At 43.0% G+C, this 19,722-nt stretch overlaps 1 protein-coding gene across 10 annotated transcripts in view; it reads right to left on the bottom strand.

Moving 5' to 3' along the window:
• The window catches only part of HECW1 (HECT, C2 and WW domain containing E3 ubiquitin protein ligase 1), a 453,917-nt gene that overhangs the window by 162,974 nt on the left and 271,221 nt on the right, over positions 1–19,722 (bottom strand). For all 10 annotated transcript variants that reach the window (XM_017515382.2, XM_017515378.2, XM_017515385.2 and 7 more), the window contains one exon: positions 623–698. In XM_017515382.2, coding sequence (XP_017370871.1) covers positions 623–698 — 76 coding nt within the window. The remainder of the gene's footprint in view (positions 1–622; positions 699–19,722) is intronic.

A 19,722-nucleotide genomic window follows, 5' to 3' on the forward strand; every position in this document is an offset into this window, starting at 1 on the left:
AATTTAAAAATAATTCTGGATTTACAAAAGAGTTCTAAAGATAATACAAAGATTTCCCACATACCCTTTGCCCAGTCTGCCCCATTATTAATATATGATGGTACATTCATGAAAACTAAAATGTTAACTTACTCTTAAATATTAAACTAAAATACTATTAGTTAACAGACTTTAATTGGATTCCACTGATTCTTTTTTCCATGAATGTGCATTTTTGAGTGGCTCAGTTATCTATTTTGCCAATTGTGCCCCATGTGAGGTTTTTTTTAGACAAAGGGTTGAATAGCTGCTTCTCTTCCCAGGTTTTCCTTACTGTCCTTGTGTCCCTTTGTATACTCTCAACTACTGCTATGTGGCCCTAGGGGAGAGGTAGAACTGCAGCCTCTGTTCCCATTATCTCAGTGTGCTTTCACATCTCTTACTTCCTAAACTATTATCCTTATGTGGTCAAGGGGAATTGGAATTGAACAGATTTAAAGCACATTTTTGCTTTAAGGACTGAGAAACTGAAGCACAGAGAGGTTGAGGGACTTGTAGGTAAGAGTGAAATGGAAGCAGGTGTCCTGACTCTTGGTTGACATTCTTATTATCCCCACAAGACCTCTAGGGGAGCAAAACATACCTGAGAGAGAGAAGCTGATCAGCCTCCGACTTCCTTGTCCTTGGACAGTCTCATCAGAGCCAATGCCTTTAAAAATCTGTAAAAAGAAAGAAAATGGGAGACAAGCAAAACAAGCACTGAAATGGATATTCACACTTCAACACAATCATGCTTATTCACAGTTATTTTACCAGCTACAGGCAATGAAGACAGTGATTTCACTGGGCAACTATTGATTAAAAGAAGCTTCTAGCAACCTAATGTCTTTCCCAGTAGTAGAGGATCTGCTAGTGGGGGTGATGGGTACTTTTCAGGGAAATGGAAATCAACACACACAATTATTATAATAGAAAGGGCCCTTTGTAACTACTTATGCAAACAATGTCTTTTCACATTCAAATTTGCAAAAAGTATTTATTAAAGCAGGGCCCAAGGCCTTAGAATGATAGGTCAATAGATGTTTACTGTTGTAATTATAATGTGTTTCCATTTAGCAAAGTAGAGTGTTGATCTGCTGCATCTCCACTTATTATTATTTAGGGATTTCCAGGAAACTGCTGGGGAGGAGCCTGAACATGGCATTAAGCAGCTCTTCTGAGGTCTCTCTTAATTAAGCAGCTGCCTTCCTGGGAAATTTCAGAACACAATTGTTATATGGATTATCTGCAGTCTAGTAGGTATTTGAAAATAATGTTGCTAAAATGTTTTTTTTCCATCATTGCTCAATATTTAGTAATAGGTCAATCAAAATAGCTAAAGTTTTTGCTTCCATTGTCTTCTAGGAAGGTTCTATTCAGAAATGATTTTGAGAATTTATTTGAAGGCAGAATAACTCTTCCTATTTACCTTCGCATGTGTTGTATGTTTGCAAAAAATAATGTTAAAACTCTGGGTGTTAAGCAAATCCAGTGTCCATTTTTTAGAAGATAATCTGTACTAGGAAAAGAAAAATGAAAATGTCCATAATCTCTTGTTCAGAATCTCATTGTTTGTAGATTATGTGGGTTCAGCCTTTTTCTTTCTTCTCTTACTATGCTTGATGCTATAAGAGTTGTGATTGGATATGCATATCAACCTGCCTGATATGAGACCAGGAGTAATGATGGGGCATCACAGGGCTCACAGCTTCAGCCAAGAGGAGTACAAAGGGATTATTATTCATCTTTTCAAACTCAAGCAGGTACTCCTGGTGAGCCTGTGAGCTTGGCTGCAGCTTGTGGACAGATCTTGGTATGGCTGCCCTGAGGCCCAACTGTGATGTACATCTCACGGAAACTGGGCTGTTCAGCAAAGGGATCCAACCAATGTAGTGACATATGGAATGGGATAAGACCAGATAAGAGATTGTCAAACTCTTTGACTCATGTCTGTCCCTTAGAGTCTTATTTGATAGAAATCAGAGTAAAACATGGCCAGGTAAGTCAAAACTCTCATGGGTTCTGAAGTGTTATAAAAACTTGAACCTTACATTTGTCTTAAAAATGCCTTTGCCAAATTATGACTGAGACAGTGAAAGAGATCTAACTTAACTGACTCTATCTTTCTTCTAAATTCCAAGCTGTCCTTGTTCGTCCCTGGGCCTTGGCTGAACTAACTTTGGGAGAAACTTAGTTTATAGTTTAAACAAAGATGGTAACAGTCCTTTCCCAAAGCAGACTTCCTTCTTGCCTGGGGACTGGACTACCTTTGTAGGACTAACATTAGCCACAGGATTAGAAATTATGGTTTAGGAGTCATGCAGCTGGAGGTTGCAAGATTCTGGCCCTCCCTAAACTGTTCCTAAAATCAGTGCTTGAGATATTTTGCAGACCCTGCCTTTGAAGCATCAGCTGGCACCACCAAGAACAATAAACTGGCTCATCTGATCTTGTGGCCTTCACTCAGGAACTGACTTACTGTAGGAAGACAGCTTTGACTCCCTATGATTTCATCTCTGAGCAATCAGCACTCCTGGCTCACTGGCTACCTGCACCTCCCCACCCCCGCAACAAAGTTATCCTTAAAAACTCTGTTCCCTGAATGTTCCAGGAGATGAATTTGAGTAACATCAAAATTCCAGTCTCTCTCACAGCTGGCTCTGCATGAATTACTCTTTCTCTATTGCAATTCCCATCTTGATGAATTGGCTCTGTCTACGTAGTGGGCAAGGTGAACCCCTTGGGCAGTTACAGTTTCATTGGAATTCCTTCCTCAGGAAACTGACTCTCAAGTGAGGGACTCAAACTCACCATATGCCCACATCTAGACCATGAGATGTCAGACCCCTCATTCGTCTTCCTTAGTTCCTTAGACCCCTCCTTCATTCCTGTTTTACATTCCTTCCCTGATATATAAACCCCAATTTTAGCTGGTCAAGGAGATGGATTTGAAACTTATCTCCATTCTCCCAGTTAACATCACCCAAATAAAAAGCCTTCTTTCCTGGCAATACTTGTTGTCGCAGTGATTGGCTTTCTATGCATGGAGCAATGGGACCTAGAACAAACCTCTGGCGTTTTGGTAACAATTAACTTTCTTTATATCGGAGGGCCCTCTCCTTCCTACTTTCTGTTTGTTATTCCCATCGATGGCTGACACTAAGAAATGGAGATCAGCCATCGGCTCAAGAGACCACATCCTCAGAGATCACACTCTTAACTCTGAAGACAGCCAGTCCTCATGGCATAATCAGGGCTTCCAAATTCCTTCACGTTGTGAACTTTTCTTCTCTTGCAAGCCTGTGCCCAGACACAGCTGTGGGAGTTCTCCACAGGCTGATCATGCCACCTCACAGTGCTGTACTGCACCACCAGGACAATTACAATCAATGGCTAAAGCCTCTGGCTCCTAATTCTAACTTAAAAATGTCCACTCCAAACTTGTCTCTTTCTGAGAATATAAGTTCTTTGGGGGAACAACAAAAACTATAATTTTAATAATTATAGTTTATAGAATTATAAGTCTAGAGTATGTGTATTCCATTGTATATTTTTAAAAAGGTGTAGGATTAAACTGCATATTTCATGCTAAGCTGAAATGAGCTCTAACATGCAATGATAACAAAGGATGGTACATTTATTTCTTCCTTTTTAAAGTATACATATTTTGATTCTTCATATTTAAATATCCCTCTGTTGGCATTCAGAGTATTTACAAAGAAAGAAGTGTCTTCATCTTTAAGGCATCAAAAACAGGTCTGTAGACCANAAAAAAAAAAAAAAAAAAAAAGAAGAAGAAGAAGAAGAAGAAAAAAGAGTATATTTTCCAAACATCATTTAAGTCTCCATGAAATTCTACCTAAATTCTTGGCTTTTCCCTAACATCATTTACAAAGTCATCTAAGCACTACACTGATGACACAAAAATAGAGGGAACAGTAGCCATAATAAACATTTTCCAGGAAGTAAAAATGTTTGCCCAGTCTTAGGGAGTTTTGACATCCTGAATTCTTGCTCAAAATGCATTGCAGAAGCATGTTTGACATTGAGAAATGTGCTGTACTCACAGACTCTTTACAGTTTATTGACTGTGAAAATGACATGAAGACTCAGCCCAAGCAGTTTTACCCTGGAGCAATCTGAGGCTGTAGGCCTGTTGTCAGGGAGATGGCTTGTCTTCTCAGGGCTGACAAGCTCACTTTGCTCTGTGGCTTGTCTGATGCCTGACTGCCATTCTAACTGCTTGGTGCTGGGTCCTGTTGCCCCTCTCCCTCCGCCGAAGCTCTGGCAGTTTCACTGTGTATGTCTTGTACCCAAATGTTTCCACAATAGAGCCTACTTGGCAAATGGTTTAACAGATTCCAAACTGAATCTACTGTGGGGCATAGAAGATTCTGCAGGGTACTGAGAAGCTCTTAGAGTTAAATTAAGGGGTTTGAGGTTAATTCAGATGTCTCTCCAACTCCTATTCTCATTTTCTCTTTACAATTGCCTTTTGAAAAGTTGTAAGCATGAATTCACACCACTGTTGCACACCCCTAAAACTGCAATTCAGCAAGAGAGTGTGAAGACCAGCTCTTTTCACCCTGGCAGGGGATCTTCTGTTTCAGCAGTCTGGAGACTATAGCTCAGTTAACGAGGCTCCCTTGGCCTTTACTCTCCAGCGTGTTATTCAAATTCTACCCTTTCTTTGCATAGTATCACTGCATGAAAGATGAAGTGGTTTGCTAAAAATACACAGCAGCAGCTAATCACACAGTCATATATGCATGTTGACCTATATCCCCGGTTTTCCAGCCTCCCAGGACATCAGGCCTTCTCAGACAGGTGCCTTCTGTTCCCAGAGGTAAGCATCTATGCCCAGGGGCAAGGGTGCCTGCCCAGGAGCATCATTCTACTGAAAATTTTGTGTAAAATTATTTTTATTTTAAAAACAAATATGAAGAATTCTAAAGTTGAATGCCAAATGAGCATGCCTTTTGGAAGGTAAAGAAGGAGATTTCAAAGAACTTTCTAAGCTGCTTCCTGGAATGGCCCAGACCTGGGTTTACTTCCTTTGGGTAAAAACCGGAGCTGCTTCCTTTAATGTACATGGCATTTCCAATAGGAGTGTGGCCATGTTATACTCAATTCCGATGTGATAGCTCCATTTACATAGCCACAATTACTCTCAAGTGATTACAGGGTGATTTCCCCTAAACATGCTGACAAAGTTTGTTTTAGTTACAGAACAATCAAGTCAACAGTGATGTCAGAGATTGAAATTCATTATGTCACTAAGTCTTTATTTATCTGGCCCAGAAAACGTTGATTTGCCTATAAATGAAAAGTACAGGGCTCCATAACGATAATGGAACCTAAAACTGAGGTGAAAATATCATCACATTATCAATAATATCTAAGCTGTGGTGTGTTAGTAGCCAAAAGTAGGGAATTATGAGTTTCACTTTGCATCAGAGATTCAGGGATTTCTCTAAAGTTCAGTATCTTTTACCTCCAAGACAAAGTCTATTAAATATTCAGATAGGCCTCAAAGCCACCTTAAAAGAACAAGAAACAGAAACCAAAAAGCAAACCAATCAAAGGCCCAAGTTCCATTTCCAACTCCAAATCTCTGAGATGTTCAAATAAGCATATAGTAGTTAAATAAACACATCTTACCCACTTTACAGGGCACTGCTGAGTGCATTTCCTTACTAGACGCTCATTATGTGACTGTCATTCTAACTACTTGCTGTTGGAGGCAGCACATTTCAAGTTCTCCAACAGAAAGACCTGTAAACTGAAAGGGCAAAGCCATCTTTAGAGGCCTAAACAAAAGAAACATAAGTCAACTGAAGCCTAAAGAAATCTCCCCAACCTCAGGGACACTTGAGATGAAAGACTTAGAAGACCCATTAAAGGGGTGGGGAAAACAACACAGTGAGTGGCAATTACGTGCCAAGCAGAGAGCCATTTCTTCCATACACACTATTTTAACTGTTTTTAGGTATCATTCACCCCCACTCCTGCTTACAAATGTGAACGCAGGAGTGCGCTAAGGACAATTCAATGACTTTGTTCTCGGACCAAACTGAGGATCAGGCTGCTATTACGTGGCCCAATAACTAGATACAGATGAACTGTGGAGGAAGAGAGTTTTTATTTCTGTAACTGGTTACAGGGAGAATGTCTGGAAATTATCACCAGACCAATTCAAATTTGCAAAGTTTTCCAGAACTTATCTACCTTCTAAGCTGTACGTCTATGTGTAAGTGCGAATTCATCTAAGACATAAGTGATTAACTTCTTTTAATCTATAAGTTTTTAGTCCTGAAGACCTTCTTTCGGAGCCTCTGTAAGTTTACTTAATCTAAATGGGTCTAGGTGTTGGGGTGATTACCCTTGTCTCCTGCTAAATTATAAAGGTTTGGAGAGCTCCTTTAGACCCCAATAAACTTGTTTGTGGAAGCCTGGGGAGTTTTTTCAGACCCACAATAAAGCTTGTTTAATTCTAAAAGGGTCCTGTTAAGAATTCCTCTGTTATCCTGTCATGCTTCAAGGCCCAGGGAAAGCCTAGGCAAAACTCTTGGTGGGCTCTTTGTTATACTCCAGCCTTTGTATAAGGTCATTGGTTCAATCAGCTTTTAATATTTAACCTAGCTCCTCACTCAGTGCTGGGACAGTTGTAATGGAGGCCTGTGTTAGTGAGACTTGGCCTGCCTCAACTTCACCAAATTCACTTGAGATGAACCAATGTTTAGTCTGAAACACTTAAAACAAGAGCTTCAGAACTCACTACTCCCACTCCACAGAGTCTATTAAATCCCTGGGGCCATTTCCTCAGATCTAGCCTGGCTGCTTGCATCTCTTTTGTTCGTATTTTGTTTACATGCTGCCCAGGCTGGAGTGCATTAGCATCATCATAGCTCAGTGCAGCTTTGACCAGCTAGGCTCAAGTGGTCCTCCTACCTCAGCCTCATGAGTAGCTGGGACTGCAGGTATGTACCACCATGCCTGGCAAATTTTAAAAAAATTTTTGTGGAGATGGGCTCTCACTATATCGTCCAGGCTGGTCTGGAACTCCTGGGCTCCAGTGATTCTCTTGCTTTGGCCTCCCATGTGTTGGGAGTCCAGGCATGAGCCACCATGCATGGCCCCCCTTTGCTTTCTGATGCCACCATCACCAAGGTGTCTGCCACCCACCCAGCCCCCTCATTATTTTTAGTATGTTTTATTTTGGAATTTCACGGTACTCATAGAGTGTTTCGGCTTCCAGAGACTGCACAACTCCTGCCTTGAAGATGAGGCACAGGTTCCCCAATTTCAGGGATCTTATGCTAATCACTATGGGGAAAAAGAGAGGGGATGGAAAATGAGGCATTTCTCTTATAGCTTTCATGGTGCGAATTGGAAATAATGAGTTAATTAGGAACGATTTTCTTTACTCTGATTGCTTTCCACCACACAGGCCTGCAAGATTTTAGCACACAGAGGAAATCTGCTTCAGGCAAAGAACTGCTGCTTTTAGCTTACTAAAAGTAATGAGGGGGCCGGGTGGGTGGCAGACACCTGTAATCCCACTGCTTTGGGAGGCCAAAGTGGGAGGATCTCTTGAGGCCAGGAGATCAAAATCAGCCTGTGCAACACTGTGAGACTCCTTCTCTACAAATATTCAGCCAGGCGTGGTGGTGCACACCTGTAGTCCCAGCTACTTGGGCAGCTAAGGTAGGAGGATCCCTTGAGCCCAGGAGTTCAAGGCTGCAGTGAGCCGTGATCACACCACTCCACTCCAGCCTGGGTGACAATGAGATCTTGTCTCTTTAAAACAACAACAACAACAACAACAAGGTGAGAAGCAGTGTGCAAATGAAAATGCTAGCTGAGATTAATCAAATAGTAGATTTTCGCTGATGGTTCTTTGGCTATACAGCTGTTCTTCTTGGGTAGTGCAGACTGTTCTAAAAGTAAGGACACAGATTGTACCAAGTCCTAAAAAAACAGTTGAGTGGCATCTGCTCTAGTGCAGAGGTTCTCCAGCTTTAGCATGCATCAGAATCACCTACAGGGCTTGATAAAACACATTGCTAGGCCCACTCCCAGAAGGACTGATTCTGTAAGTCTGGGGAGGGCTCCAGCAGTCTGAATTGCTAACAAGTTCCCAGGTGACGTTGATGCTGGTGGTGGAGGGACCACACTTTGAGAAGTACCACTCTCAAGGGTCTACCTCTCTTAAATGGTAATGGAATGGTAACTAAACCTCATCAACCCTCAAAACTGTCTTTCCCTGATTTTGAGCATGAGAACTAGGTTCTGGTGACCACTTGGCCCACACAGGCTTTTGTTTTTAGGGTGTAGGCCTGCATCTTCCTCCAGAAACGATGACCTACTCTTTTGCATCCCCATTACTGGCACTTTGGTCCAGGCCCCACTTCTTTCTTGTCTGGATGACCATCATCCAGCCAGGTGTCCCCTCTGCCTGTGAAGGGGTCATCACACCACTCTGTAGGCCGATCATTCTTATCTGGTTCAAACCCATCAAGAGGCACCCACCTGGCACAGGAAAGGCTGGGCTGTGGGCTGAATGGCACACTGGTGGGTTTTCTTTGGCTCAGAAAATTAATTTTTAACATTATATATATATATATATATATATATATATATAAATCAGGAGATTCATTTAAAATGTGGATTTTAGACTTGTTAAAAAATCAGAATGCTGGCTGGATGCAGTGTCTTGTGCCTGTAATCCCAGCACTTTAGGAGGCTGAGATCAGGAGTTCCAGGACAGCCTGGCCAACATGGCGAAACCCCATCTCTACTAAAAATACAAAAAATCAGCTGGGCATGGTGGCGCATGCCTATAATCCCAGCTACTCAGGAGGCTGAGGCAGGAGAATTGCCTGAACCCAGGAGGCGGAGGTTGCGGTGAGCCGAGATCGCGCCATTGTACTCCAGCCTGGGCAACAAGAGCGAAACTCCGTCTCAAAAAAAAAAAATTAAAAAATTAGCCGGGCACGGTGGTACGCACCTGTAATCCCAGCTACTCGGGAGGCTGAGGTATGAGACTCACTTGAGCCCAGGAGGCTGAGGCTTCAGTGAGCTGAGATTACACCAGATTGCACTCCAGCCTGGGTGAATCTCAAACAAAACAAAAACAAAAAACCAGAATTTCCAGCAGTGAGTCCCTGGGGCTGAGAAATAGCATCCTCTTCTGAAGCATCACACGTCCCCAGGTGTCCTATGACTGCTTCTTTAATTCTAAGCACCCACTGCTTCACATTTGACAATTGTTATGTGGTACACCACTGATGTGTCTTGTAATTAAAATTAGCAAGTTTTTCTAGCCTGGCAATATGAGAATCAATGGTGGGTCTGAAACTCCATGGCATTTTAGGTCTGATGACGTGTAATACTAACCTGGCTCCCTAGAAGCTTTTGAATTTGCAGTTCTTGCCCCAAACATTTGACCTAAAAATATGACTCTGGCCATTATTATATTGCACAATAACCAAACCATGTTTTATTCCTTCTTTACAAAGAGATAAACAATTCAGGAGTGGATTTAAATTTCCTGGATGTGGAGTGGATGGATGGCTGGGAGCATTTCCAGAGGTGGTCATAGGCAGGTGTACGATATAGTGTTGACAGGCAGCCAGGCTGGAACCAGCACGTCCTTTTCTCTGCCAGCTCCTCCTCTGTCTGTGTTCGGGTGAGGCAATCGATTGCTCTAATGCTCTGTTTTCTCCATCAAATGGAGATTACAATAAAACGTATCTCACTGAGTTCTCCTGAGAACTGAATGACATAATTTGTGTAAAAGTGTCACACATGCTCTAAATCAGGCTAATGTTATTTATATTGTATTTGTTTTTTAACCTCAGACTTCTATCATTAAGAATTATGTTATCTGATTTTTTAATATCTGATTCCTTACTTTACAGATGGAAAACGTGAAGCATAAGCTGGTCAATCAAGGGGCCATGAGGTCACGTAACTGGTCACACCAGACAAACTGGGGCCAGAGCCCAGAATCCTGAACGCTCCATTCACAGTGGAGGAAAAATCTGTTGCCATTTATTAGATCACTTGGTCCAGCTTAGAAGAGTTATAAATATACCATAAGCTAAAAACCAATAAAAAGCATTGGTCTGTGTCTAACACCTATGAATTATCGGTATAGTACATTTATATCGCTTGGAAAGGCTTCCTACGTAAATGTCTTGCTGCTGTTAGCATTTTCTGCATGACTACAAGTCTATAAAAGACCTGAAGATGGATGGTCCTGTTTCTCTGGTTGGTTGTGGAATGAGATAAACATACAGGCAAAAGCAAGAAGAAAAGTTCCCTTTGTAAAAAGTATTTAAAACATACTTTCTCCTTCAAACTCTAGGAAGCTCAGAGTACGTTAATCAGAAAGACACCAATACTGTAGTAGTTTTGATGAATAAAGACCACAGAGAAAGACCTGGATCCTCTAAGACTTAGAAAAAGGTAGAACAGGAAGAGTGATGATGACTCTGTTTCCACACCTTGACTCATTCAAAGCCAGCTCAAAGGAAGCGGCTGGCTGGGGGCTGCGAGGGGAGGGGAGGGAGAGCAATGGGATTGGTGGTGGGGAGAGATCCAGAGGGAGTGGAAGAATGAGGGCTGTTGGTTTCATGACAAGAAAAAGTGGCTGTGAGGAAAAGATGTGGCCAAAATGCAGATCTGAAAGCTGCCTCAGTGCCTTCTAGGTGGCCAGATCAGGTTTCTGCTCATCCAGACTCTATTTGAAATACACACCTTGGAAAAACAAATGCATTGCCTGGCATGCCACACTCATCGGGATTGATTTAATATGTGGGTAGTCTTGGCCTTATGTTTCTATCCTGTTTTCTAAGGAATTCATGTCAAGATGCTATTTTAATTATTTTGTAAACAAAACCTGTCCTTATGTGAAATAAAAAAAATAAAAGCAGAGTGCAGTGAGCTTCTGTTAGCTTCTGCACCCTTCAGCTGGCCAAGATGAGGGAGCTGATGGACACACTCCTCCCTCATCTGGGCTCATTTGAGAGCCCATGGACCTGAGATGAGGGCTTACAGCTTGAAATGAAGGGTGACATGGCTGACGCTGGTGGGGAAGTGCGTGGGGCAGAATTTCTGGAAGAGTTTCATTAGAAGACAGGAGAAACAGGCAGTGGGGTAGGAGCATCTCCCTGATTACTTTGGGATCAGGCTGGATCTAGGGGCAAGGGTTGGCAGCTCATACAGGGTCAGCTGTTTGAGCCGGGATAGCACTGCTTCTTCAGGGTTTATGCACATCCCTGGGAGTGGGTTCCTGTATTGTGTGGGTAGTTAGAAACTCTGGGCTGAGTTGGGATGGCTTGGCTCTTCTCTTTCCTCCTCCACCTTCAACCTCTAAATACCAGGAGGCCTGGGGGACCCTTCTGAGCCTTTGCAGCAGGCAGGATTCTAAGATTGGCTCCAAGATTTACTGTAGGAAAATCTGTGGTATATGTGCCCAGGGACTGTGAATTACTCGGGGATTAGGATGGCTGACTTTAAGAAAAAGAGATTATAAGAGTCTGACTTAATCACACAAACTCAATCTGGGCCTAGAGGTCAAAGAGAGAGAGGAAGCCAAAGATTCAAGGTGAGAAGGGTTTGACATACCATTGCTGGCTGGAAGATGGAGGGGACCATGTGGCAAGGAATGTGGGCAGCGTGAAGAACCCACGGTGGCCCCTGGCTGAGTCAGCAAGGAAACAGGCACTTCAGTCCTAACCACAAGGAACTGAATTCTGCCAACAAGAATGAGCTTGAAAGCAGGCTTTCCCATAGAACTTCCAGATAAGAACTCAGCTTGGCTGACATTGACTTCAGGTATTTCACCTTGCAATAGACTGAGCAGAGAATCCAGCCATACCGCCCAGGACTTCTGACCTATATACCTGTGAGCTAACTTTGTGATAATTTGTAACACAACAAAATAGAAAATGCATATGACCTTCTTTAAGCGATTTCCTTTATGACCCAAAGCTCATTTTCAACATATTCTTTTGCCTTGGGAGAAATATCTGCCTGATTGTAGAACGAACAGCAGTTATATTTCTCCTGGGGAAGTGTGACCAGTCTTCATTTTCTGAAAAACCGCAAATTGTGCAAGTGGCCTTGCTCTTCTGTTAGAATGGAGATCAGCCCTCCACCCCAGCTCTCTGAGGGATGGCTCTGCCGTGGTATGGAGGCTGCCCTAGGCTTTACTGAGACCATGTGAGTCAGATGGGGTGGGGAGTGGGTGGGACCTGGACATCTGTCCTCTTTAAAGCGCCCAGGTGAGTCCAGTGTATACTCAAGGATGTGAATCACAAAATTGGAGGGGATAAGACAGAGGTAGAGAGACTAATTTGGAGGCAGCTGCAACAATCTCTGAGTGATAACAACGACTTGGGCCCTGTCTGTGTGCAGGAGGGGAGAGAAGGGGAGAGCAGAGACTGCCAAGTGATAAAATGGATAGAACCTGGTGACCAATTGGAAGAGGGTGTTGAGGGAAAGAGAGACGCCCTTTTGGCTGAAGCCATTTCTTTGAATTCAGGATCTTCTTCCTACAAGTTATGAAACTTCTTATAGTTACTGTCTTTCCAGACCTGGGTTTTGTCTTTTATCACCAAGTCCAGTTAAAGATGCAGGAGTGACAAGAGTTAGCTCTTTGCATCTAAGCATATGAGGTTCGAGGGGAAAACCGCTTTGATTCTACTTTTTAAAATAGTGATTAAACCAATCAACTGCAAAGCCTCTGGGTGAATGAAATTATAGGAAATGTGTCGGTTGCTGTTCCATCTGGGTCAGACAGTCTGCTTAGTGAAGACAAGGGCTGCATTTTGCATAGAGTGCTTCTAGCCACCCACTCCCTCTCACTGAATAGATGAGCAATTTTGAGGGATAATCCAAACAAGAATGGATGTGGCTCATCCATGTGAGTGTAATGGTGAAAATGTGATAATATTTACTCCTCACTAAATGAAAAGTTGCCTGGAAGATGATTTTTTAAAAAAACGCAAACCTTTTCCCCCTCACTGACTTGCTTTAAAATTTCTGAGTTGTATTCCCATCTAAAAATATATTTAAGTTGCAGGCAAAGATGTATTTTTTTCTTGCTAATGTAGCATCTTTTTTCCTGGGACATGCCACAGGGATACTTAGGAAAAGCTCTCTAAGCTCTGAGGATGGTCTTGCTGCCAGTCCCAGGCACACCAGCATCTCGGGGCCCTGTCTTCCTGCAGTGGCTGCCACATTCCCTCCAGAGGTGACCCTGGAGCTTCCTGCTACCCACGGGTTTCTGGAGTATGGGATGAGTGAGTTAATCTTTCATTAAATACTGGTCACAATCTAAGAACCTCATGCCTACATCCTTCCATGTTTCTAGAGGGTATGTGGAGAACCCAAAAAACAACACTCACTTGCGCTTTAGAAGTAACCAATAGTAAGTCTGATTAAATTACAGTTGACTCTTGAACAATGTGTTTGAACTGTGTGAGTCTACTTATACATGAATTTTTTTTTTTTTTTGAAAGAGAGTCTCACTCTGTCACCCAGGCTGGAGTGCTGTGGTGCAATCTCAGCTCACTGCAACCTCTGCCTCCCTGGTTCAATTGGTTCTCTTGCCTCATACTCCCAAGCAGCTGGGACTACAGCTGGAAAGGAACACTTTTACACCGTTGGTGGGAGTGTAAATTAGTTCGACCATTGTGGAAGACAGTGTGGCAATTCCTCAAGGATCTAGAAATAGATTTGACCCAGCAATCCTGTTACTGGGCATATACCCAAAGGATTATAAATCATTCTACTATAAAGACACATGAACACGGATGTTCATTGCAGCACTGTTTATGACAGCAAAGACTTGGAACCAATCCAAATGCCCATCAGTGATAGGCTGGATAAAGAAAATGTGGCACATATACACCATGGAATACTATGCAGCCACAAAAAAGAATGAGATCATGTCCTTTGCAGGGACATGGATGAAGCTGGAAACCATCTTTCTAAGCAAACTAACACAAGAACAGAAAACCAAATACCACATGTTCTCACTCATAAGTGAAAGTTGAACAATGACAACACATGGATACAGGGAGGGGAACATCATACACTGGGGCCTGTTGGGGGGTGGGGGACAAGGGGAGGGAGAGCATTAGGACAAATATCTAATGCATGCGGGGCTTAAAATCTAGACGATGGGTTGATGGGTGCAGCAAACCACTGTGGCACATGTAAACCTACGTAACAAACGTGCAGTTCAGCACATGTGTCCCCAAACTTAAAGTAAAATAATAAAAAAAGAAATCCACATTTCAGTCATCATTTTGAACCACTCACAATCCATCTTCTCAATTCACTCATTTATACAACTGCTCCCTCTACATCCATCCATCCATCTGGTGGGGTAGATCCACCGTCTATTCATCTCACAGATACTATTCTAGGGTCAATAAATTTCTTTAAAAGAAATATCTTGAATGAGGGACTAAGCTCTTGATTATAGGCAGTAACTCATTGATTTTTACACTTTCTAGTTTTCTATATATTGTCCAAATATACATTTAGCTTCTCTATGATATTGAAATCCATGTATTTTGTAACCAGAGAGCTGGAGTAGTCCCAGAGAGAAACATCATAGAAAAGCTCACAAAACAGTACTAATTAACTTTTACTGGGTAGTTACCCTACATGGGGCAAGTGCTGAGAGCATCACAGGCATTGTTTCACCGCGTCCTCAGACACACTTTCCACTGTCCTCCAAAGGGGCTCCTATTTTTATCACCAATCCATATCACTAAAAATCTAGAATTTGAGGCTCGGCTGGGTGTGGTGGCTCACACCTGTAATCATAGCACTTTGGGAGGCCAAGGCAGGAAGACTGCTTGAGGCCAGGAGTTTGAGACCAGGCTAGGCAACATAGTGAAACCTCATTTCTACAAAATAAATATACAAAGAAAAATAGCAGCCAGCACTTTAAGAGGCCGAGGCAGGTGGATCACCTGAGGCCAAGAGTTTGCAACCAGCCCGATCAACATGGTAAAACTCCACTTCTACTAAAAATACAAAAATTAGCTGGGCATGGTGGCACATGCCTGTAATCCCAGCTACTCAGGAGGTTGAGACAGAGAATCATTTGAACCTGGGAGGCGGAGGTTGCGGTGAGCCAAGATCGCACCACTGCACTCCAGCCTGGGTGAAAGAACAAGACTCTGTCTTAAAAAAAAAAAAAAATTAGCCATGCATGATACTATGTGCCTGTAGACCTAGCTACCTACTCAGGAGGCAGAGGTGGGAGAATTGCTTGGGCCCAGGAGTTCAAGGCTGCAGTGAGCTGTGATCAAGCCACTGCCCTCCAGCTTCGGTAACAGAGCAAGACTCTTGTCTCGAAGTAAATAAATAAATAAATAAATAAATAAAAGTAAGAACTTTAATTCAACACAGCACCAAGATTCTAAAATGCCATCCACAGATAGAAGATATATAACAAACAACTATATCCAGAGTACTCAAAGAACTACAAATTAACATGAAAAAAGTAAATAGCCCAATGGGAAAAAAGGACAAAAGATTTTGCAGACACTTCACAAAAGCAGGAATCCAATGGCCAATAAAACTGGGGTCCTTAACATGAAAAAATGTTCAACTTCATTAATCATCAGGAAGATACAAATTAAGGTTATACTGCAATACTACTACACACCCTTTCACAACTAAAAATAAAAAGACACACAAAGTGTTGGCAAGGATGTGGAAAAACTGGACTCTCATACACTGCTGGTGGAAGTGTAAATTTCTAAAGCCACTTTGTAAAACTTTAGCAGAATCTACTAAAAATTATCATATGCATAAACCATGACGTAATAATTTCACCTAATTATATACTCATCAAAAATCACATATATTGGCTGAGCCCGGTGGCTCATGCCTGTAATCCCAGCACTTTGGGAGGCCGAGGCAGGTGGGTCACCTGAGGTCAGGAGTTTGAGATCAGCCTGGCCACATGGTGAAACCATGTTTCTACTAGAGATACAAAAAATTAGTCGGACGTGGTGGTGGGTGCCTGTAATCCCAGCTACTCAGGAGGCTGAGGCAGGAGAATTGCTTGAACCTGGGAGGCGGAGGTTGCAGTGAGCTGAGATCGCATCACTGCACTCCAGCCTGGGCAACAAGAGCAAAACTTTGTTTGGGGAAAGTAAATCACATATATTCACCAAAAAAATGCGTAAAAATATTCATAGCAGCAACACTAAACCCAAATGTTCATCAACAGTAGAATAAATAAACGGGTACAGTCACACAAAAGAATGAGAAACTACAACACGGCAAGGATTAATCCTACAAAGGTAATGTTCAGCTGAAGAAACTCCAAGAGGCTGGGCACAGTGGCTCAGTCCTGTAATCTCCGCCCTTTGGGAGGACAAGGCAGGAGGATCACTTGAGTCCAGGAGTTTGAGACCAGTGTGGGCAACAAAGCAAGACTGTCCATCTCTACAAAAATTAAATAATTTTTTTTTTTAAATTAGCTGGGTTGTGGTGGCACATGCCTGCAGTCCTAGCTACTCAGGAGACTGGGGGCAGGTGGATTGCTTGAGCACAGGAGATCAAGGTTGCAGTGGACCTGATAACACCACTGTATTCCAGCCTGGGCTACAGAGTGAGACCTTGTCTTAACAAAAGAGAAGTTGAGGCCCAAGACCACCAAGTTATTAAGTGGTTGGGCCACAGCATAACTCATGTTCGTTGGATACAAATGTTTTATGGGCTACCTGCTGTGTGCCAGGTACTGCTCTGGTGGGTGATGGGGAACAGCCCTGAAGAGGACAGGTAGGTACATCCCTGCCCCTGGAGGCTGCCCTTTAGGAGGGAGGCAAACAATTACAACATGAGCACCATGAATGAAAATAGTGATTGGAGAAAATGGAGAGCTGTGTGGAGAATATTTTAGATAGAGTGGTTATGGAAAGTCTCTCCCAGGAGGTGACATGTGGGATAAAGACCTAAACGGGGGGAGCGAGTGAATTATACATTTGGGGGAACTGTCCCAAGCAGAGAAACCTGAAGTGCAGGGCCCTGAGGGAGGAATCATCTTGCTGTATTCAAGGGTCAAAAAGAGGAGGCTTGAGACTGGAATTAGGTTGAAAGGAACGAGGCCATGTCTGGCAAGGGCAGACCACCAGGAATGATGTGTGAAAAAGCCACTGGCGAGTTCTGAGCAGAACTGTTATGTAATGCGATGGAAGTGATTGAGCGCAGAGGAAAGTGGGTTATGCAGAAGGAGGGGCTACTTTCAGGATCAAGGCTGCCTAAAGACAAGATGGGACAGGATCCTCTGTGCAAATGGAGAGGCTGGCTTGAGATAGTTGTCACTGGAAGGAGGCACAGCATGGGAGTCTGTGTGCAGGCAGGCTGGGTGTGTTCTTACTGCCTTCATTTTCTCAGTGAAAGAGGGAAGGGTACTGCAGGTGTGAGGAAAATGAAAGTGTAAAGCAGCCTTCTCTCCACATCAGAGAGGTGCAGCACTTCTGGGAGTGAACTTTAAAGGGTCCTTGAGATCTGTGGTCATAAGATCAAAGGAACACTCTTCTGCTGCCTGGAAGCAACTAAAGAGTGGACAGAGAAATAAGTTTAATGAGGGTGGGATTTTGCTGGGTGAGAGTGATGGGGGTTGCAGGAGTAAGCGATGGATCACGGTGTTATATGACGAGGGAGGGGAAATGCAGTGGGCGCATGCAGTTAGGATCCCTGGGCTGGGGGTGGGAAGGGAGCTGCAAAGGTGGAGGTGGGAGTCTGAGAGTGGTGTACTTGGAGCTGAGTTTGCAAGCGATGCAGGTATTGGTGTGGTGGAGTCCTACAGTAGAGCTGCAGGGGTTGATGGCTGAGGTGGGATGACACTAGGAACTGAAAAGCCTGGGTGTGGGATGGGATGTCTCTTGCATAGGAATATGGAAACCATCAAGAATCACAACTGAATTATCTTTAAGCCCTGTATTAGAGTGTGACTTTGGATAACAAGAACAGCGGTGGACAATTTTTGTCTGCGTTCACATGGGATTAGACTCATAGAGGACAGAGCTCAGGACCCATAACTCCCATTTCTGGACGCTACTATGTGAACAATCCTGACGGCCAGGGGCTGTAACGCCCCATTTCAGTGTTTTGGCTACTGTTTAGGAAAAACGGGGCCATGGGGTATTCTCTTTAGAATTTGGCAATAAGTGCTTACTAAATGAATGAGGAAAGCATTAGTGCAACTTTAATTTGTGCAACGTAAATAGAAGTACAAACTGAGACAAATGATATTATCCATGTATTTATTCCATTTGTTCCCTTTATTATTCCAGGATATATTTCATGAGTGGGGACTAAGTGCACAGAAGATGGAGGCAAAAATTTCCTCTACAACTGTTGGGGTTGGGTATCCTATTAACCTGAAGCAGTGCCTTTCCCCTTCTCAAATGCACACAGCCAGCAAACAGGAGAGCAGGCATTTCAGTCCAGTTTTCTTTGAATACAGTTGTGCTCTTAACTTGCTATGCCTGTTAGTCTAACACAGTGCTTGTGTGAGCAAGGACACATGCCCCTCCCCACCATATGCAGTGACTACCTCATGTTCCATGTCTGGAAGGTAGGTTGTCCCTATTTTCTTTCCTGTTCAAAGTGCAAAGGGTGTTTTATTTTGTTTCTTTGTTTTTTAAGACAGTCTCGCTCTGTGGCCCTGGCTGGAGTGCAATGGCACAATCTTGGCTCACTGCAACCTCCGCCTCCTGGGTTCAAGCTATTCTCCTGCCTCAGCCTCCTGAGTAGCTGGGATTACAGGCACGCACCACCACACCCAGCTAAGTTTTTGAATTTTTAGTAGCGATAGGGTTTCACTATGTTGGCCAGGGTGGTCTCAAACTCCTGATCTCAAGTGATCTACCGGCCTTGGCCTCCCAAAGTACTGGAATTACACACATGAGCCACTACACCTGGCCCAAAGTGCAAAGGCTTTTAACCACGTGTATTTGGGACGTCTGAGCGGACAATGCAGAATCTTTCTAAGGCAAGTTATCTGAGGGAGTTCCGCTCATAAACCACAAGATTGTTCCAGATAGCTTTGTTACAGGCTACTCTCTGAAAAGTTAGGTTCTCCTGCTCTTAAATAATCCTATTCCTGACAAATCCTCTCCTCTCCCCTCATCCACTAGTCACTGGGCACACAGGAGAGCAAAATCACCTCATACTGGCTCTCTAAGTCCTTAACAAATGGCAAACTAAAGAGACTTAGACATTTCTAGAAATGAAGGGTCTAGAAAGAAAATGATTAGATTACAATAACTAGATTACAAAAATGCAATGTTGACAATTTTAAGCAAGCAAGTTTTTTTTTTTTTTTTAATCTGAAAGTGTAACACACATATATACATATTATATACTTGGCCAATAAAATTAAATGGTTTCCAATTAAACTCAACTCTTAAAAACAGCAACTATTTATTAGTGACTATATGTAAATGTATCAATTTGGATATGTAACTGCATTGTACCCATAAGCTGGGCATTAATGCTAAGGGTCTACTAACCTCCTTGGAAATGCAGTCATCTTTGGGTTCTGCCACAGCAGCCATTTCTCCTAAAAGATAGTTTCAGTGAAGAATACAGGCAGGGAAATTATCCATAGCCCTGGGGGAGGCATAGGAAAGTCCCCAGGATCAGACTTCCCTT

This window comes from Cebus imitator, unplaced genomic scaffold (genome assembly GCF_001604975.1).
Source record: "Cebus imitator isolate Cc_AM_T3 unplaced genomic scaffold, Cebus_imitator-1.0 Scaffold548, whole genome shotgun sequence".
Lineage (NCBI taxonomy): Eukaryota > Metazoa > Chordata > Mammalia > Primates > Cebidae > Cebus > Cebus imitator.